Raw genomic sequence first — 21,422 nt, 5'->3', positions numbered from 1 at the left:
CTGACACCTTTTATCCTATAGGTGTGAGAGGAGGTGTTGGGACGCACTGGGCAGCAGTCATGCCTGAATGCAGCACCAAGCCTAAGGCTCTCTCCTTCCCTGCCTGAGTAGGGAATGAGTTCATAAACAGAGCTCTTACTGGGCAGTGGGTGAGGTGAGGTTAGAAGATGAGTCTATCTGTCTAGCTAATTCAAACAGTTGTTTACTTAACACCCTTCTTTAGCCAGGTGTTGGGACAAGTTAGTACAGGCACCAACCTATAGTCTGGTGGAGGGCAAAACCTGCACATCCTGGACAGCTGGGAAGAACATAACGGGATCCTTTCATTGTTCTTTTAGTCATTTATTCAACAAATGTTTGCTGTGTACATATGTACCAGGCTAGGTGATATTATAATACAGTGTATAAAGTCCTTGTCTTCATGGCATGAGAAAAATAAGCAAGCAGGTAAATGAGCAAAATAATTGAGCACAAATTGAGAAAAGAACTACTACAGAAGAGACTTAAGATTCCAAGACAGCAAACGGTGCGTGAGTTGATGGGGAATGGTGGTGGCAATCAGAGCTTGGAATCAGGTGTTATTTGGCGGGGTTAGTGGGGTGGGGCCCCGTGAGGAGTTTGAACGGAGAAGTCGAATAGGCAGTTGGATTTAAACCTGGGGCTGGGAGAAAAGGTTTGGGCAGGAACTTTGTTATTGAGAGTCATGGAAACGAAGGAAAGGTCTAGGAAGAAGAGCACATAAACATCTTCTACTTATGACCAAGAGGTTTACAAGAAACAATCTATTGCTTCATAAGCAGAACTTTATTGTTTTATAAATAGAAATTGCGTAGCTTCCCCCTGCCTCCTCCCTCCTCCCTCTTCCACACTACATTTCCCAGAATGCCGTAAGAACCGCGCGAGACCCGGGATCGCTCTCAGCCGCTTCCGGCGTAAGTGGCCCGGATAAGTATGGCGATCCTCAGAGCGTCCGTATCGCTGTTCACCCTGCAGGCAGGTTCTCGGGTCACCTGGCGGGTCTGTTTCCGGGCCCGCACTCGGCCCCGGCCCGGTTCCCTGTTCCAGCGTCTGCCCGGGGTCTGCGGGGCGGGAACGCCATGCCGTGGGCTCGGTTCCGAGGCGGGTAAGTGACCTGTGGGGCGTCCGCTTGGGCGTTCTCCTGGGAGATCTAGAGCCTGCTTCAGGCTGGCGAGACCCACGCGGGGGCCCCGGCTCTTCCCGCAGCGCGACCTTAGACCCAGGCGGCTCTCTCCTGTACCCGCGGGGTCTGTCGTCTACCGCGTTTGTTCATTCATTCCTTCACTTAAGCGTCAGTGCCTGGGCTCCGCTCTTTGTAAAGCACAGAGCTAGGTTTAGGGGATACGGTGGACTAAGACTGACATGGGTTTTGCCCTGAGCTAACTCGCGGCCCAGTGGGGAATGGCAGTACAGTGTGACCCGGACTGTGATAGGGGACGCAGAGAAGAGTGGCACTCAAACTAGGTTGAAAAGGCAAGGAAGGATTCCTGGAAAATATGGCCAAAGCTGAGACCTGGTTAATCGTGCCAGGGAGAAAACTAGAAGCATTCCACGCGGAGGAAACAGCATAAGCAAAAGTCCAGAAATGAGACTGAACATAGGTAGTTTGGGAACCCACTTTGGAGGTAGGATTGATGAGTCTGGTTATGACTTTGAATCTGGATATCAAAGGAGAAATCAATGTTACTTCTCAAGTTTCTGGCTTGAGCAAGTTGAGTGGAGAGTAGTCCCATTTACACCAAGACAGAGAAGATTAATTACAGGGCAGTTTTTTAGAGGGGAATGAGAGGAGAAGAAATGGGGGAGAAAAGGCAGGAGTAGATAAGGTAAGGAGATGGGAAGGGAAGCAAAGTTAAACGTCTGTTGTGGACGCATTAAATTTGAGGTGCCATTGAGATTCAGGTGGAGGTGTCGGGTATGCAGTTACATAGAAATTGAGAAGCACTGGAGTAAAAATGTTAACTGAAGCTGGCGGAATGGTAGGGATTGTCTGAGGGGAGAGTAGTGCTGAGCACAACTGTGTGTCAGGCACTGTAAGAGACCCTGGGTGCCAGAGACCAGTACAAAACAGGATTGTGGCCTTGGGAGAACAGAGTCTAGTGGGAACACAGTGCAGTAAGCAGATCACCTTAACTTTTTTTCTAAATGCTGTTGAAAGCCATTGGTGAGTTTTAAGTATGGGAGCGATCTTGATTACATTGTTAAGATAAAAGGTTTTTTCCAGTTTTATTGAGATATATTTGATATACAGCAGTGTATAACTTCAAGGTGTACAACGTAATTTGATTTACATATATCGTGAAATCGTTACCACAGTAAGTTAACGTCCATCTTCTCACAGAGATCCGAAAAAAGAAAAAAAAATTTTTTTCTTATGATGAGAATTTTTAGGATTTACTCTCAACAACTTTCATGTATACCATACAGCATTCCTAGAATTTATCTTATAATTGAAAGTTTGTACCTTTTGACCCCCCCCCCCCCAGAACCTTGCGCTTTACGCACGGTGACAAAGATCATACGGTATTTGTCTTTGTCTGGCTTTATCTTAGAGTAATGCCCTCAGGGTCCATCCATGTTGTCACAGATGGCAGGATTTCCTCCTTTTTTGTGGCTGAAAAATATTGTGTGTGTGTGTGTGTATTATTTTACATGTTAAATTTTAAACTCTGACAGCCATGATTTTCTACTAGGACGTGATCTTTGGGATGCTTTTCTTCTCACTAATAATATTCTTTCTTAGTAACTGTAAAGACAGGTTGCTATCAGGACTGCCTACTCTAACAGAACCACCTTTTACATGTTTTTAAACTATCTTTCTGGAAAAATTCAGAAGTATCTGTAACAAAATTATATGTTATTCACTATATTTTACATATATATATTTTACATACACGTGTGTATGTATATGTGTATATATATATGTGTATATAAAGATGTGAGGTATATAAACATATCTCGCTCTTGTGTACACATAAACATATACGTATGTATGTAAATGTGTTTACATATATATATAAAATACGAATGAGTGGGTATATATCTCACATCTTTATCCATTCGTTTATCAATCGGTACTTAGGTTGTTTCTGTGTCTTGGCTATTGTAAATAATACTGCTATTAACATGGGGATGCAGGTATCTCTTCAACATAGTGTTTTCATTTCCTTCAGATATATTCCCAGAAGTGGAATTGCCGGGTCATATGGTAGTTCTTTTTTTTTTTTAGGAACCTCCATACTGTTTCCATAGTGGCTGTACCAGTTTACATTCCCACCAGCAGTGCACAGGGGTTCCTTTTTCTCCACATCCACACCAGCATTTGTTATCTCTTGTCTTTTTTTTTTTAAAACTTACTATTTTATTATTTATTTATTTATTGCTGCATTGGGTCTTCGTTGCTGCGTGCTGGCTTTCTCTACTTACGGCGAGTGGGGGCTGCTCTTCATTGCGGTGCGCGGGCTTCTCATTGTGGTGGCTTCTGCTGCTGCGGCGCACGGGCTCTAGAGCGCAGGCTCAGTAGCTGTGGCACACAGGCTTAGTTGCTCTGCGGCATGTGGGATCCTCCCGGACCAGGGCTCGAACCCGTGTCCCCTGCACTGGCAGGCGGATTCCTAACTACTGAGCCACCAGGGAAGCCCTCTCTTGTCTTTTTGATGATAGCCATTCTAACAGGTATGAGATGATGTCTCATTGTGGTTTTAATTTGCATTTCTTTAATGACTAGTGATGTTGAGTACTTTACATGTACCTTTCATACATCTTCTTTGGAGACATGTCTGTTCAGGTCCTTTGCCCATTTTTTAGCTGGATTATTTGGTTTTTTTGATATTGAGTTGTATGAATTCCTTATATATTTTGGATATTAATTCCTCATCAGATATATGGTTTGCAAATTTTTTTTTGCGTTTTGTAGGTTGTCTTTTCATTTGTTGGTTGTTTCTTTTGCTGTGCAGCAGCTTTTTAGTTTGATGTAGTCCCACTTGTTTATTTTTAATCTTGTTGCTTGTGCTTTAGGTGTCATATACAAAAAAATCATTGCCAAGACCAATGTCGAGGAGCTGTTTTCCTGTGTTTTCTTCTGGGAGTTTTATGGTTTCTGGTCTTACATTTAAGTGTTTAATTCACCTCGAGTTAATTTTTGTGAATGGTGTAAGCTAGGGGTCTAGTTTCATTCTTTTACATGTGAATATCCAGTTTTCCCAGCACCGTTTATTGAAGAGACTGTCTTTTCTCCTTTGAGTATTCTTGGTTTCTTTGTCAAATATTAGTTGGCTCTGTATGCATGAGTTTATTTATGCACTCTCAGTTCTGTTCCCTTGGTCTGTGTGTCTGTTTTTATGCCAGTACCATACTGTTTTGATTATATAGCTTGAAATCAGGAAGCGTGATGCCTCCTGCTTTGTTGTTCTTTCTTAGGATTACTTTGGCTATTCAAGGTCTTTTGTGGTTCCATACAAATTTTAGGTTGTTTTTTCTGCCTCTGTAAAAAAATGCCATTGGACCCTCGATAGGGATTGCATTGAATCTATAGATGATGTTGGGTAGTATAGACATTTTAACAATATTGATTCTTCTAATCCATGAACACAGGATACCTTTCCATTTATTTGTGTCTTCTTTGATTTCTTTTCAGTAGTGTTTTGTGGTTTTCAGTATAGCAATCTTTCACCTCCTTGGTTAAATTTATTACTAAATATTGTATTGTTTTTGATACTTTTTTTTTTTTTTTTTTTTTTTTTTTGCGTTAACGCAGGCCTCTCACTGTTGTGGCCTCTCCCGTTGCGGAGCGCAGGCTCAGCGGCCATGGCTCACCAGCCCAGCCGCTCCGCGGCATGTGGAATCCTCCCAGACCGGAGCACAAACCCGTGTCCCCTGCATCGGCAGGCGGACTCTCAACCACTGCGCCACCAGGGAAGCCCTGATGCTTTCTTTTTCAGATAATTTGTTGTTAGTGTACAGAAATGGTATTGGTTTTGGTATATTAATTTTGTGTCCTGCAACTTTACTGAATTTGTTGATTAGATCTAACAGTTTATTGATGGAGTCTTTAGGATATTTTTATAGATAAAATCATGTCATCTGCAAATAGAGACAGTTTCCTTTTCAATTCTGTTGCATTTTATTTCTTTTTCTTGCCTGAGTACTCTGGCTAGAACTTCCAGTACTGTGTTGAATAGGAGTGTTGAGATTGGACAGCCCTGTCTTGTTCCTGATCTTGGAGGAGAGGCTTTCAACCTTTCACCATTGAGTAGATTGTTAGCTGTGGGTTTGTCATATATGGCCTTTATTACGTTGAGGTGTGATCCTTCCGTACTCAATTTGTTAGAAGTTTTTAATCGTGAATTTTGAATTTTGTCAAATGCTTTTTCTGCATCTGTCAAAGTAATCATGTTTTTTTCCTTTCATTCTATGAATATTGATTGATTGACCTGAGTATGTTGAATCGTCTTCGCAGCCCAAGAAATAAATCCCATTTGATCATGGTGAATGATCTTTTTAATGTTATGCTGAATCAATTTGCTAGTATTTTATTGAGAATGTTTGACCTGTAGTTTGATTGATTGATTGATTGATTGTTGGGTCTTTGTTGCTGTGCGCACGGGCTTTCTCTAGTTGCAGTGAGCGAGGGCTACTTTTCGTTGTGGTGCGTGGGCTTCTCATTGTGGTGGCTTCTTTTGTTGCGGAGCCTGAGCTCTAGGCTCACGGGCTTCAGTAGTTGCAGCATGTGGGCTTGGTAGTTGCAATGCGCAGGCCCTAGAGCACAGGCTCAGTAGTTGTGGTGCACGGGCTTAGTTGCTTTGCGACTTGTGGGATCTTCCTGGACCAGGGCTCGAACCCATATCCCCTGCATTGGCAGGCGGATTCTTAACCACTGCACCACCAGGGAAGTCCTGGCCTATAGTTTTCTGTTAGTATCCTTTATTGGCTTTGGTATCAGGTTAATGCTGGACTCATAACATGAGTTTGAGAGTGTTCCCTCCTCTTCGATTTTTTGGAAGAGTTTGAGAAGGATGGGCATTAATTCTTTAAAGGTTTGGTAAAATTCATCTGTGAAGCCATCTGGTCCTGGGCTTTTCTTCATTGGGAGAATTTTTTATTACTGATTCAGTCTTCTTTACTAGTAATTGGTCGGTTTTGATTTTCTATTTCTTCCCGATTTAGTCTCGGTAGATTGTATGTTTCTAAGGATTTTTCCATTTCTTCTAGGCTGTCCAGTTTGTTGGCATATAGTTGTTCGTGCCTCTTATGATCCTTTGAAATTCTGTAGTATCAGTTGTAATGTGTTTTTCAGTTACAATTTTGTTGGTTTGGGTCCTCTTTTCCTTGGTCTAGCTAAAGGTTTGTCAATTTTGCTTAACTTTTCAATGAACCAACTCTTTGTTACTCTTTTCTGTTGTTTGAATTACATTTTTAAGAGATGACTGTGATTGTTCTGTGGAGAACGGTCAGAATGGAGGCAGGGGGATAGGTTAGGAGGCTAAGGCAAGAGATAGGATGGCCTTGACTAGAGTAGTGGCAGTGGGAAATGGAGGATTAAAGACTGATTTATGAGGTGTAATAGGCAGTATGTTTTGTATCAGTATCCTTTTTTTGTAAAATGAGGATAATCATAGTATTTGTGGGGTTGTTAGGAGGATTAAAGGTGCCAAGTATGTAAAGTAGTTAGTACTGGCACGTAGTAAATATCTAACAAGTGTCAGCTGCTAACATTACTCCTGCTGTTGGCTAGATGTGGAGGGTAAAGGAGAAGTCAAGAATGACTGTAGGCTTCTGGCCCACGAGACCTATTGGATAGTGCTAAGGATAATAGGAAAAGCAGGTTTGTGACAGAAGAGAAGTTATGGGTTCTGCTTTGGCAGTATTGAACTGCATGTGAGATATCCATTGGGTAGTTGGATGGAAGATGATCTTGGCTGGAGATTCAGATTTTAGAGTCTCCAGCATATAGAAGTAATTATAGGAGGTTAGGAGATCATCCATCAAGAATGTGAGAAGGGAGAAAAGAAGAAGGTAGCTCAGAATCCTGAGGGACACCAGGATGCCAGCATTTATAGGACTAGCAGAGGAAGAGGTGGTTGGGAAGGAGTGGCTTTTTTTTTTTTTTTCTAATGGAAATGGAGGTTGGGCAGAGGGATAGGCAGGCTGCATAAGGCAGAGCTGAGATCTGAGTCTCCTCCTCTTCTGTCCAGCTTTCTTCCATGATGCCACATGACCTCTTCAGTATCATGTCCAGTGACCCGGGCCTCTTTTTCCTAGCTGGATCCCCTCAGCCTAGAATTTCCTTCCCTTTTTTCTCTGCTCTATTCAGGCCCCTGGGAAGCCTTCTTTGACCCTACCATGCCCTTCTCTGCTCCCAGGCTATGTTTAGTTTCTGCCTCTGTAATCACACAACCCCCTGTACCTTCCTTGTATGTAGCGCTTGCTCTAAGGAACGTAATGGAAGAGTGGAATTGATCTAGGCTCTGGCATCAGATAAACTGCGGTTTAAATCCTGGCTCTGTCATTTAATAGCTAGTTGTCTTTAGGAAGACTCCAGTATCCGAGATCCTCATCTGCAAAACTGGGATATCAGTATTTTGTGGGTTGTTGTAAGCACTCCTGAAATTGTATGTAATGAGTCGCATATAGGAGACAACTCTGAAGATGGTAGTAACCACGATTGTTGTTAATGTTGCATTAGCTGCTTTTTTCATGTTGCTTTCTTCACTATACACTTTCAGTGCCTTTTTGGCAGAAACTGTATCTCTATCATAGTGAATGCTCAGTAATTTTAAGTGAATGAATGAAGGAATCTTGTAGGTATTAGTATTATGCATACTGAGGTAGACCTTGTGTTAATTTTTATTGTTGACTTTTCCATTTAGAGGTCTTGTTGGTTTGTCATTTTTGACATCTTATTTACTAAAAATTCATTTTAACAGAATCTGGTAGCTCAAAGATCAAGAAGCCTACCTTTATGGATGAGGAAGTCCAAAGGATACTCATCAAGATGACAGGCTTAGATCTGCAGAAGATTTTTAAGCCAGCTGTACAAGAAGTGAAGCCCCCAACTTATAAGCTGATGACCCAAGCACAGTTGGAAGAGGTATGTGAATGTAAGGATATTGGTATAATACCTTCCTTTAAAGGATTAAACAAGATTTCCAGGACCCCTTCAGATGCTGGTAGCTGCTCTTCCACGGGGGCTAGTGAGGGGGAGTTGCAGGCACAGAAGTGAGAAAAGAAATGTGAGCAGGTGGGCAGAGAGGAGCAGGGGGTATGGCTCAAAGTGGGCAGACTGGGCGTGTGGGCCAGGCCTGGCTGTCCGGCAGAGCCGCCGCTGCTCCACAACCAGCTTGATCAGCCTCCCTTTGTGCTGCCTGTTCCAGCTTCCTTCGTAGAGGAACACTTGTTGTGAGTACTTTGAGGCTGAGGCTTTGGTGAGATTATGAGATCCTTCTGGACAGTGTCCAACTCCAGGCAAGGGTGCTCCTGGAGTCATGGGTATTGAATGCTTTGTGGAAAACGCTTTGATGTATGAATATGTGAAGAGCAATAGCTCCTCTTTCTAATTCAAAAATAATTAAGAGTCATAGCAAAAAATTCAAATACCCAACAGCATATCACACGAAGGGCCCCTTTCACCTCTCAGAGGTAACCACCGTTGACAGTATGGCTGGAGCAGTGTGCTCAGTGGTTAAGGGCATGGACTCTGGCGTTAAGTTGCCTGGGTTCAAATCCTAGTGCTGCAGCTTCTTAGCAATTGACTTAACGTTTGTGTGCCTCTATTTTCTCTCTCATAAAATGACGTAACAGTAGCACTTCGCTCATAAGGTAGTTGTGGGCATTAAATGAGCCAAATATAATACAGAATATTTAAACACATAGTAAGCACCCAGTAAGTGAAATCCTTTGTCCTATTTCAGGCAGCTTTTGTGGCCTGGCTCTGTCTTAGAGCATCCCTTTGCTGTTTTGAGAATGGTTAAGCCTGTAGCTAGTGCTCTCAGCCACACCACAGAGGCAAAGACCAGGGCCCAGGAGCCCAGGTTTGGCTTTTTACTCACTTATTCATGGCTACAGCTTCTTCTGTTTGCAGTCTTTAGCATTTTTCATTAGTATCTGCTTTTGTCAGGTGATCCTTTTGTTCTGTAACCTTGTGGCTTTCCCAAGAAATATTTTATTTCATTAGGCTACAAGACAGGCAGTCGAGGCGGCTAAAGTCCGATTAAAAATGCCACCGGTTCTGGAAGAGCGAGCGCCAATAAATGACGTGTTAGCTGAAGATAAGATTTTGGAAGGAACAGAAACAGCCAAATACGTGTTTACTGATATATCATATAGCATACCACACCGGGTAAGTGTATGTCTAATTGCAAAATGATTTTTATTTGAAATACTGTGTAGAGATGGGCCTGAGGGACGAGGGTCAACATCGTGTGACCCAGCTGTCTCTGAATCTTCCAAACCAGAATTTCTGCGACTGAATGAGACCTGGCAGATACAGCATAAAGAAGAAAAATGCAAACCAGCACCACATCGTCCTGTCACCATTTCCTTACAGATTATGGACACAGTATTTCCAGATTGACTGCAGAAAAAGAGACAGGTGTGCTGAGACAGAACAAGACAGAAACCTGCCCTCAAACCACAAATAGGAAAGTATCTTCAAGGCAATATAGGAGAAGGGAGATTCTTTCTGCTCAAGTTAGACTGATTTTTAAGATGGAAATTCTTGCTGATGCCCAAAAAACTCAGACTTCCTGAAGGATTTTCACTGTTCAGAATTTGCAGTAAAAATGGCAGGTTTCCCCAGATAATTTTCAGGCACCACTTCATCTGTTGTAGTTTTTATTGTCTAGCTCCTCTTCCTCTGATTGCCAGTTCCAAAAGAATACTCTGGCACTTACAAAATATATTAGTTGTTGTTTGAGCCTTTTCAAGTAAAGAGTAAAAGAGTAATTTACAGTTCAGCCCACAAAATGCAGTAGAATATTGCATAGTGATAGGGCTGGGAAAAGGGCCACCCTGTACTAATCTTTTTATCATATGTGATTTTCGTTAGAAGACATGATTTGAGCAAAGTCCATGTCTGTACATCAGTCACCTCTATATCTGACATAATGAACAGGGATCAGAGTTTCATTTTTAATTAGAGTTTTTGCTTTTATATATGTTTGCAGTGCTGTGCAGGCTGGTTGTGGGAGCATTCTATAACCTGAGAGGGAGAAAGGAACTTGGAATTCAAATTACCAAAATCCTTTTGAGGAACAACTGTGTTACTTTGCCATCTGCTATTGTTTTTTCTATTTGCAGTGCTTGATGAAAGTTTTAATTATATTATCCTCAGAACACATTCAGAGCCTCTTACATCTCTGAAGAGTTGAGTGTCAGTACCATCTGGTTAATTTAAACATTAATCAGATGGGTCTCATTTATCTGCTATGTGCAAAGCTCTGTGTAAGTCACTCTGGGTGTTGCAAAGAATTGTAATCCACAGTTCCTGACCTCTTCTAGTTCTGTAACAATATTAACAATATCTGAGAGGTGTTAAGAATCCTGCACGTGATAAATGGCCAGTTGGGTGGTACACACAGTGGGTGGAATTCAGTGGCGGAAGCAGTCCTGTGGCCTGGGATTTGGCAGGTGGCCCAGCCAGTCTCTCTGACGCTTTTGTCTCCAGTATGAGGCATCACAGAGGTGTGGGATTAAGACTCCACACCTGTGGGTTTGTTCCTTCCGTCCCTGGGACTTTAAACATAAATCATACAGTAGTAAAGTCTGTCTGTGTGAGACTTCAGGATGGGGAAATGAAATAATTCAGAAAGGTTTTATAGCACTTCTTCTGAAATGGATTTAGATGAATCTCAGGTCACCTTTTTTTAGTTGAACCGTTTTATGTATTGAACCCACTTGAGGGCTATAGATCACATTTAGTACATACTTTCATTTAGGTTTCTGCTTGTCAGAGGCACGGCAGTGATTAGTGAAGGGAGTATCAAATCTCGCCGGGTCTTTGAGGCTTACAATTATCATTGAAATCATACAGATGATTGCATCTTATGTTTCCCGGTTGCATTTTATATTGTTGATTGCAAGTTATTCTTACAATGGTGCTTAGTGGGACACTGGAACTAAAAATTAAGGCCTCACGAACTCATCCTTGATTATGTTTTCTATTTCAGGAGCGTTTTATTGTCGTCAGAGAACCAAGTGGCACACTACGCAAAGCCTCTTGGGAAGAAAGGGACCGGATGATTCAGGTTTATTTCCCAAAAGAAGGTCGTAGAATTTTAACGCCAGTAATTTTCAAGGAAGAAAATCTTCAGGTAAGGTGATTTTGGTTTCATAGAGGTAGTGCTCATGGTCTCTTTGTTGAACAGTTGGCTCTGGTGCTGCTGGGCATTTTGCTTTGATAAACAGACATTTCTAATGATAAGGAGGGTTATTTATCTTGTAATTGGCTTAGCTAGGATTTGAATCCAGGTGTGACAGTTCCGAAGCCTGTGTTGTTTCTGCCTCCCTCTTGCTGGGCACAGATGTGGCCTGTGTGTGGATGGGCAGGCCCGGCATGGCGTCAGGACACGTGTTGCACCCTCATGTTCTTCTCATCTAATTCCATCTCTGCTGTGTTGGTTTAGACCATGTATAGCCAGGACCGGCATGTTGATGTCCTCAATCTCTGCGTTGCCCAGTTTGAGCCAGATTCTGCTGAATATATCAAAGTGAGTATATTTTACCGTTTCTAAAGTATGGGCTCAAATATGATTACGAGTATGTTTTAATCCAGCACAATGAGTTAGGTTATAAGCTTTGATACAGGGGGAAGAGAAGGGAAATGCCTGAACACCTGTCCAGTGCCTGATGTATACCAGATAGATATTTTCATCCTCACAACCACCCTTGACTGAAGGATGAGAGAACTTAAGCTTGGAGAGTTAAGTAACTTGTTGAAAGTTGCACAGCTAGTCAGTGGTAGAGATAAGACCCAAACTTGACGGCAGAGACTATTCTTTTTTCAGTTTCTCACACAGGAAACAGTTGTTCACTGAAATTTGCCAAAATGCAGTGTATGTATCTTACAGTTCAGTTTAATAAATAATCATATAGTACCTTCCACGTATAAGGTATTACTGTGGAGGTATAGGTTATGGCATGATCTAGGATAGGGAGCCTTGTCAAAGTCCAGAAATGATTGTGGGGAAGAGTGCTAGTTAAGTATACACATAATTACCATTGTAGGCCTAAGGTGTTAGGTGCTAAGAGAAGGTTACAATGTGCTCTCAGGCGTCATAGCGTTCTTGAAGAGGGTTCTAGAAGGGCAGGGAACATTATGGCTGGTGGAGTTGGGTGAGGAGAGGTGTTTCAGGTAGAGGGGAAAGTATGAACAACAGGCAGGAAACAAAGTATACTTGAGAAGTGGCCAGTCATCTGGTTTGCTTGCACAGGCAGTGTATATGTAGGGGAGTGGTTCAAGATTAAGCTAGAAAGGTAGATGGGGCCGTATCACAGGTGACCTCAGATGCTAGGCTGACGAATCTGGACTTCAGTCAGCAGCCTGTTGAACACAAGAATGCCCTCATCAAAGTCCTCATTTAGGAAGATCACTCTAGAAGAACTGAAGGAACGTTAGTTAATAAGTTGGAATGGGGTAGTTGATTGGATAGGGAAAAAAGGGAGTGGGGGCCCATTATTTCCAGTGGTCCAAATATACATATGTAATAAGAGCTTCATAAATAGTGCGTAGCTGCTGAAGAGTAATTGATCTGGCCATAAATGTTTGGCAGACTTGTTCCAGGCCCTATATACTTCTACAGTGGAGGGCTGGTCTAAATCATATCTGCTGGTTAGTGATAGTGGAGGCCGGTATAAGTAGACCTCGTTTACTGATACTTTCTTGGGCAGCTCACATGGTAGTAGATGTATACCCAGTTAATGCTGCTCACTTCTATTTATTTTCACGTTTCGGAAAAGTTGTATTTTGTGTGGATAGATTCATCATCAGACCTACGAAGATATAGATAAATATGGAAAGTATGACCTTTTACGTTCAACAAGACACTTCGGTGGAATGGCTTGGTATTTTGTGAATAAGAAAAAGATTGATGGTTTACTGATTGACCAGATTCAGAGAGATTTGTAAGTATGATCTTAGGAAGTAAAGAAATTCTTATTATCATTAAACTTGTATTTAATCTATGTTACTTTTCCAGTGATAACAATGTACTGTCCAGTGATAGATTTCACTTACCTCAGTTTATTTATGGGTTTGTTTTTCCAGTATAACCCAGTTTTCTCAGTCTTTGCTTCCGTGTTGTGTAAACAGGGCTGGATTCTTTGAAAGAGTAAATGGCTTTGGATCTGTACTATATACCCTGGATATTGACTTATCCCTGGCCTTACTGGTGCTCCTGGACACCAGTGAACTTTCCATATACTCAAAGGGGATTAAATAGGAAATGTAAAGAAGTAGACATAAGCTCTGATGGGTGCTTTTCAGTAAAAGTCATCATTTATGAAAATACTCTTGCTTTTGATCCTCCTTGTTTTTGCAAGATTCTTAAGGCATTAAAAAGGTTACAGGTTTTTTTCAAAGTTGCGTGAAACAAAGAATGTCTGTTGTATTTTAGCATGCAACTGGTGTGCACCCAGCCTTCTAGCTGAAATAATACTTTACAACTTGTGATGAACTGAGGAGAAGATTGTTTTCGAGTATCTTTCCATTGGTTGAGTTAGAGAAAGGGCAAAATAACAAGGAAAAGAAACCAACATGGCTGTAGTAAGAAAGTCACCAGACAGCTTAGTGATAATTGCCATCTTGAATGTAAGGAGTTTTGACTCAGACTATCCTCCGTGTAATCTGAACCGTGCACACAATGGTAAGGCATTTGGGACTAGAAGGTTCCATATTGTCTAAGAATTACAGCCCATATGGAAACAGTGTCATTTCTCATAGAAACATGATTCCTAATGGTAAGTGATTTCCAGGCTAGCCCTCTTCTCCAGCATATGTAGTGTAACCCAATTCAGAGGGCAGAAATATACCTGCATCCCACATAAGCAGGAGGCTGCTGGTGGTCATGAGGATGCTCGAAAATGACTTGGCTTTAGGTGCATTAGCAGTGACATCTCCTGTGAATGAATTTTCTTATAAAGCTTCTCAAATGTAAATATTCTGAAATTATTTTATTATAAAAAGAATTTAACATTTTTGGGCTTCCCTCGTGGCTCAGTGGTTGAGAGTCCGCCTGCCGATGCAGGGGACACGGGTTCGTGCCCCGGTCTGGGAGGATCCCACATGCCACGGAGCGGCTAGGCCCATGAGCCATGGCCGATGGGCCTGCGTGTCCGGAGCATGTGCTCCGCAACAGGAGAGGCCACAACAGTGAGAGGCCCGCGTACCGCAAAAAAAAAAAAAAAAGAATTTAACCTTTTTTATAAGAAATTAGAGCAACACAGAAATGTACTTCTGGACTTCCCTGGTGGTGCAGTGGTTAAGAATCCACCTGCCAATTCAGGGGACACGGGTTCTATCCCTGGTCCAGGAAGATCCCACATGCCGAGGAGCAACTAAGCCCGTGTGTCACAAGCCTGTGCTCTAGAGCCCGCGAGCCACAACTACTGAGCCCGCATGCCACAACTACTGAAGCCCACTTGCCTAGAGCCCGTGCTCTGCAACGAGAAGCCACCGCAGTAAGCCCGCGAACCGCTGTGAAGAGTAGCCCCTGTTCACTGCAACTAGAGAAAGCCCATGTGCAGCAATGAAGACCCAATACAGCCAAAAAGGAATAAATTTTAAAAAAATGTATTTCTTTGAAAATTAAAGTTCTTTATCGAGGAGTACTAATAAGCAATATTATAGTAATACTCATCACACGTACGCTTTACCTCTGAAGCAGTTCGTTTGCATACTGGGAGGGAATTTTGAGTTCCCTGAATTTCCTGATCTGCTTAAGTAGAACTTCTGTGGGAATGCTGAACAGGACAGTTTGCTGCAAATCCCAGGCTAAACAGTAGAGGGTGCATGTCCTCAGTGAACGGAGCCCAGGCCAGAATTGAGATTCTGCACATTTATTTCAAACTGAAGTTCCACTGTTGGTTTTGAATTGAGATGTCTTTAAAATCTTTACATGTAAAATTTTTTTTTTTACTTTCAAATATGAGCTGGGTGTGAAGCTAAATTATTCTGTGAGACACAGGCATTGTACCGTACCATGAACGTAAAGAAGCCCTAAGCATGACTAAGATATAGAAACCCATTTAAGCTCTTTATGGGTTCACATGGTTATGCTCTAAAGAGAATTACTGTTATCTTTTGTTGTCAGATTTATTGGACTATTAGATTACAGCAGACACAACAGATTTATACTAAACATTTAAAAAATATTTTTCCTCTGGAAAGTTTTAGTTTCTCACCTCTGGCTTCTCAGTTCTACCAAGACATGGCATTTAGGGTGGATGGGCCTTGGAATGAGCCCAGAGCATCTCTCAAAGGTCACCATGTCTTAAGAAATTCTTTACCCCACTCTAGAAGGGTCTTTTTTTTTCCTTTAACATCTTTATTGGAGTATAATTGCTTTACAATGTTGTGTTAGTTTCTGCTCTATAACAAAGTGAATCAGCTATATGCATACATATATCTCTGTATCCCCTCCCTCTGGCACCACCCTCCCACCCTCCTTATCCCACCCCTCTAAGGTGGTCGCAAAGCACCAAGCTGATCTCCCTGTGCTATGTGGCTGCTTCCCACTAGCTATTTCACGTTTGGTAGTGTATATATGTCCATGCCACTCTCTCACTTCGTCCCAGCTTACTCTTCCCCCTCCCTGTGTCCTCAAGACCATTCTCCACGTCTGTGTCTTTATTCCTGTCCTGCCCCTAGGTTCTTCAGAACCAATTTTTTTTTGATTCCATATATATGTGTTAGCATACAGTATTTTTCTTTCTGACTTACTTCACTCTGTATGACTGACTAGGTCCGTCCACCTCACTACAAATAATTCAACTTCATTTCTTTTTATGGCTAATATTCCATTGTATATATGTGCTACATCTTCTTTATCCGTTCATCTGTTAATGGACAATTAGGTTGCTTCCATGTCCTGGCTGTTGTAAATACAGCTGCGATGAACATTGTGGTACATGACTCTTTTTGAATTATGGTTTTCTCAGGGTATATGCCCAGTAGTGGGATTGCTGGGTCGTATGGTAGCTCTACTTTTAGTTTTTTAAGGCACCTCCATACTGTTCTCCATAGTGGCTGTATCAATTTACCTTCCCACCAACAGTGCAAGAGGGTTCCCTTTTCTCCACACCCTCTCCTGCATTTATTGTTTGTAGATTTTTTGATGACGGCCATTCTGACTGGTGTGAGGTGATAGCTCGTTGTAGTTTTGATTTGCATTTCTCTAATGATTAGTGATGTTGAGCGTCTTTTCATGTTTGTTGCAGTCTGTATATATTCTTTGGAGAAATGTCTATTTAGGTCTTCTGCCCATTTTTGGATTGTTTGTTTTTTTGATATTGAGCTGCATGAGCTTCTTGTATATTTTGGAGATTAATCCTTTGTCAGTTGCTTCATTTGCAAATATTTTCTCCCATTCTGAGAGTTATCTTTTCATCTTGTTTATGGTCTCCTTTGCTGTGCAAAAGCTTTTAAATTTAATTAGGTCCCATTCATTTATTTTTAATTTCCATTTCTCTAGGAGGTGGGTCCAAAAAGATGTTGCTTTGATTTATGTCAGAGAGTGCCTGTTTTCCTCTGAGAGTTTTATAGTGTCTGGACTTACATTTAGGTCTTTAATCTATTTTGAGTTTATTTTTGTATAGCTGTTAGGGAGTGTTCTAATTCCATTCTTTTACATGTAGCTGTCCTGTTTTCCCAGCACCACTTATTGAAGAGACTGTCTTTTCTCCATTGTATATTCTTGCCTCCTTTATCAAAGATAAGGTGACCATATGTGCATGGGTTTATCTCTGGGCTTTCTGTCCTGTTCCATTGATCTTTTATTTCTGTTTTTGTGCCAGTACCATGCTGTCTTGATTACCATAGCTTTGTAGTAGTCTAAAGTCCGGGAGCCTGACTCCTCTAGCTCCATTTTTCTTTCTCAAGATTGCTTTGGCTATTCGGGGTCTTCTGTGTTTCCATACAAATTGTGAAATTTTTTGTTCTAGCTCTGTGAAAAATGCCATTGGTAGTTTGATAGGGATTGCATTGAATCTGTAGATTGCTTTGGGTAGTATAGTCATTTTCACAATGTTGATTCTTCCAATCCAAGAACATGGTGTATCTGTTTGTATCATCTTTCTTTCATCAGTGTCTTACAGTTTTCTGCATACAGGTCTTTTGTCTCCTTAGGTAGGTTTCTATTTTATTCTTTCTGTTGCAGTGGTAAATGGGAGTGTTTCCTTAATTTCTCTTTCAGATTTTTCATCATTAGTGTATAGGAATGCAAGAGATTGCTGTGCATCTTGTATCGTGCTACTCAACAAATTCCTTGATTAGCTCTAGAAGTTTTCTGGTAGCATCTTTAGAATTCTCTATGTATAGTATCATGTCATCTGCAGACAGTGACAGTTATACTTTTCTGATGTGGATTCCTTTTATTTATTTTTCTTCTCTGATTGCTGTGGCTAAAACTTCCAACCTATATTGAATAATAGTGGTGAGAGTGGGTAACCTTGTCTTGTTCCTGATCTTAGCTGAAATGGTTTCAGTTCCTCACCACTGAGAATGATGTTGGCTGTGGGTTTGTCTTATATGGCCTTTATTATGTTGAGGTAGGTTTCCTCTATGCCTACTTTCTGGAGAGTTTTTATCATAAATGGGTGTTGAATTTTGTCAAAAGCTTTCTCTGCATCTATTGAGATGATCATATGGTCTTTCTCCTTCAACTTGTTAATATGGTGTATCACATTGATTGATTTGCGTATATTGAAGAATCCTTGCATTCCTGGGATAAACCCCACTTGATTATGGTGTATGATCCTTTTAATGTGCTGTTGGATTCTGTTTGCTAGTATTTTGTTGAGGATTTTTGCATCTATGTTCATCAGTGATATTGGCCTGTAGTTTTCTTTCTTTGCGACATCCTTGCCTGGTTTTGGTATCAAGGTGATGGTGGCCTCATAGAATGAGTTTGGGAGTGTTCCTTCCTCTGAAATTGGAAGAGTTTGAGAAGGATGGGTGTTAGCTCTTCTCTAAATGTTTGATAGAATTTGCCTGTGAAGCCATTAGAAGGGTTATTTTTATATACCCTCTCAGCTTTGAGGTGGCAAATGGTAGGAAGGTATTGACTATGTGAGAGCACAGAGATTATTTAGTTGGGGAAGGCTAGGTAAGTTTTAAGGTTGATAAAAATTGTTTATAGGTTTCACAAAAGATAAGTACAAACTAAGAATTGAGCTTTTGTTATGGCTTCATCATAGATAGTTGTGTGACACAAGATAGGTTGCTGAGGTAGAACCTGACTTTCCTTTTGTTTGGTATGCATAATTTCAAATCTGCTTCCCTAGGATGCTGATTTTTAACGGATGGGTCCCTGTGAATACAGGAGGCCTGGGAGTCTTGCCTTGGACTCCTAAAATGCCTCATACAGAGGCATCTGTCCGCTAATTCAGAGTCTCAATGAAAATTCGTTAGCAGATGTCACTGCTAATGCACCTAAAAGCAAGTGGCATTGAGCAATCCCCATGACCACCAGCCTCCGGCTTATGTAGGATGAAGGTACAGTCACACCCTCTGAGTTGGATTATGTTATCTGGTGATGATGTGGGCTGGCTTGGAAATCATCTACCATTAGAATGCTGTTTCTACAAGAAATGATGTTCTGCTTCCAAAAAGGATACAGCCACATTTAGAATATATTCACTGTCATAAATTGGGCCCTGCCTGTATTGACTCCTGCCCTACCTATCTCAGAGTTGGTATGAAGCCTAAACTAGCCAGTATTCCTGAAAGTGCCTTTGAAAATATGAAACTGAAGGCAGTAAAAAAATTTTTTCTGGCCCAAGGAAAGTTTGAAATGTAATTTAAAGTTTGGCACATTTTATAGGACTGTGAAGCAAAAGAAGAAAACAGTACAAACAAAAATTTAAAAAGAAGAAAGCAATAAACCCTTTTAACAGTAAACCCTTTCCCTCTAGAGTCGATGATGCCACCAGCTTGGTCCAGCTCTATCACATCCTCCATCCAGATGGCCAGTCAGCTCAACAGGCCAAAGAGCAGGCTGCCGAAGGATTACATTTAGTTAAGGTAAAGGGACTTTTTTCACATTAGCTACTGTGGGTGACTGAGTTGGAAAGAATTTTTAAGTGGGTCATATTTAATGGTAACTAAACAGATTTGTGGCCTTGAACCAGAGTGATCAGAGCTCCCATATTTCTTTAGCCTGGACAGTAGAAACAGAGCTGCTGCTGGAGTCCAAGAAGTTCAGACAGTGGGGCAGTAGCCGCCTTATTTTTTGCAGTACTGGCAACTAAGTGGTCAGGTCACCAGCAGGGTGTGGTGGGGGACTGCTGGGTAGCACACGTCCCCAGTGCCGCTTCCTGTCCTCCAGTTCGGTCACATTCCTGTTCAGGTGTCCAGAAGTTGGGAGGGTAGTGCTTGTATAATGCCAAGCCTTAGCTGCGCTATCATTTTGGAATTGCATACCTCTCAAAACTATGGGCTAACATAGATGTCTCTGTAAATGTTGAGAGACGATTTTTTTCAGGAAGGGAAGGGGAGACCATTGTGTAATTTTCATCTCTAGATTCTAATGCTCAGGGTAGACATGTATTTGTGGATCTGGCTTCTATCCCAAGATTACTTCGTGCATACTTCAAAGCAGTTATAAAGCTTACTAAGGATAAAAACAACCAGTGATGATGACATCATAGGTGGGGTAGAAAAAAACCGTTCTTTAAAGTGAACAATCAGTTTGCTACCTCTCATCCTCCAGATTCCTCTTGAACCTAATGGTTTGTATTCTGATCCAGCACTGTCAGGTTTCTTAATTGTTTTCTGAAAGATGGCATCCATATTTGGATACCTCTGGTGTTTAGAATTAGTATTACTTTACTTTAACTGTGATACTGTTTTCTGTCCATGTACTATGCTTACTGTTTGTTTGGTAATCAGAAAAGTACTGGAAATGTGGAAGGCTTCGTTTTAAACTGGGACCTTCCTTTGCTACTACAGAAATGTTTGTTACTGATGTCACAAAACTAAAAACTTTATCAACCGTATATGCTCTATTATTTTCAAACCTTTTTTTTTAAACAGGTCTTTGCAGAAACAGAAGCACAGAAGGGAGCATATATAGAATTAACACTGCAAGCTTATCAAGAAGCATTCATTAGCAATTCTGCAGCTTCCTAACAATATTTTTTAAATAAATTTCATTTTACTAAATACTGGCTAGTTTTCTCTGTTAATACTGAGCGGTTTAAAAATGTCAAAATTGGGAGTTCTCTCCCTATAAAATTACTTCTTTTGTTTTTTAAATTCCAAGTAGTGCCTCTATCAGAAATACAAAGAAAAACTTGTTACTCTGCTCACTTTCCTAGGCTACAAGGGGATAACTGAGAAGTACATCTTAGTGCCTGGTTATGAATTTTTCTTATCATGTCAGATGAGTACAGTGTAACAAGAAAGGGAAAAAAAAAGTACTATGCCTCTCTGTGTTACCAAATGGGCCAGTCGGTAATTTAACTAGAGCCCAGCTTAATGAGGTCAGAGGAGCTGGAGTTCAAAGTCAGGGCAAGGCATAAGAAAGCTACATAGAGAGGAATAATGCCATGAGGTCAAGGAAAATGGTTTAGCACGGATATTCAATTCTAAGAAAAATGTGATTGATGGTGTTTGAAACTAGTTATTCAAAGAAAAGAGAATGCAGGCTGATCCCTAGGTGAGGTGTAGTTTTGGCTCAGCCTTCTAAAACTAGAATCCTATTTTCATTATGCAGAAAGGAAACTTTGAAGTATCTTCATTAATTCAAAAGATTTTATGAGATATGGTCTTAATAACAGTATGAAAAAAATCAAAGCCCACAGCAGTCTTAGTTAACAAGGAAACATTGTGATTTAGATGCTGCACATAAACTCCTCTGAAGATGAGGGCATTGTGCTCCCAGTGGGCCACAGCATCTACATGTAAAAATCTAAGGAGTTTCTCAAGAGTCCAAAGCACTGTGGTCACGGTGATGATCAATACCTGTCCATAATAATGATCTGTTTAGTTGAGTAAATGGGAAACGTTATTCAGTCATCCAAAATATCTTCATCCAGGTTGATATCTGTTGTGTCAATATCTTCTAATTCCAAATTATCCAAATCTACTTCCAGTTCAAGTAAAGTCTGCAAAGAAAAGGAAGAGGGTGAGTTATATGGTACTGTGTTAAAGCCAAGTTATTAAAGTTATCTGTGATTCATGATCCAAAGAG

At 41.1% G+C, this 21,422-nt stretch overlaps 2 protein-coding genes across 2 annotated transcripts in view; one reads left to right on the top strand and one right to left on the bottom strand.

The window, feature by feature from the left end:
- The first annotated feature begins 939 nt into the window (after positions 1 to 939).
- MRPS22 (mitochondrial ribosomal protein S22) lies at positions 940 to 20,392 on the top strand. Its single transcript, XM_060099615.1, has 8 exons — positions 940 to 1,123; positions 7,944 to 8,107; positions 9,191 to 9,355; positions 11,184 to 11,327; positions 11,640 to 11,723; positions 12,992 to 13,137; positions 19,144 to 19,252; positions 20,264 to 20,392. Exons 1-8 carry the CDS (start codon positions 952 to 954, stop codon positions 20,357 to 20,359), a joined length of 1,080 nt encoding a protein of 359 aa, XP_059955598.1. The 5' UTR covers positions 940 to 951; the 3' UTR covers positions 20,360 to 20,392.
- Positions 19,029 to 21,422, bottom strand: part of COPB2 (COPI coat complex subunit beta 2) — a 31,265-nt gene continuing 28,871 nt past the window's right edge. Inside the window, exon 22 of the mRNA XM_060099613.1 lies at positions 19,029 to 21,336. Within this exon, the coding sequence (XP_059955596.1) occupies positions 21,241 to 21,336 (96 nt within the window). The 3' untranslated portion in view covers positions 19,029 to 21,240. The remainder of the gene's footprint in view (positions 21,337 to 21,422) is intronic.

Source organism: Mesoplodon densirostris, chromosome 5 (genome assembly GCF_025265405.1).
Source record: "Mesoplodon densirostris isolate mMesDen1 chromosome 5, mMesDen1 primary haplotype, whole genome shotgun sequence".
Lineage (NCBI taxonomy): Eukaryota > Metazoa > Chordata > Mammalia > Artiodactyla > Ziphiidae > Mesoplodon > Mesoplodon densirostris.
The sequence above is the reverse complement of the archived record's forward strand: the minus strand, read 5'-3'. Positions and strand labels throughout refer to the sequence as shown.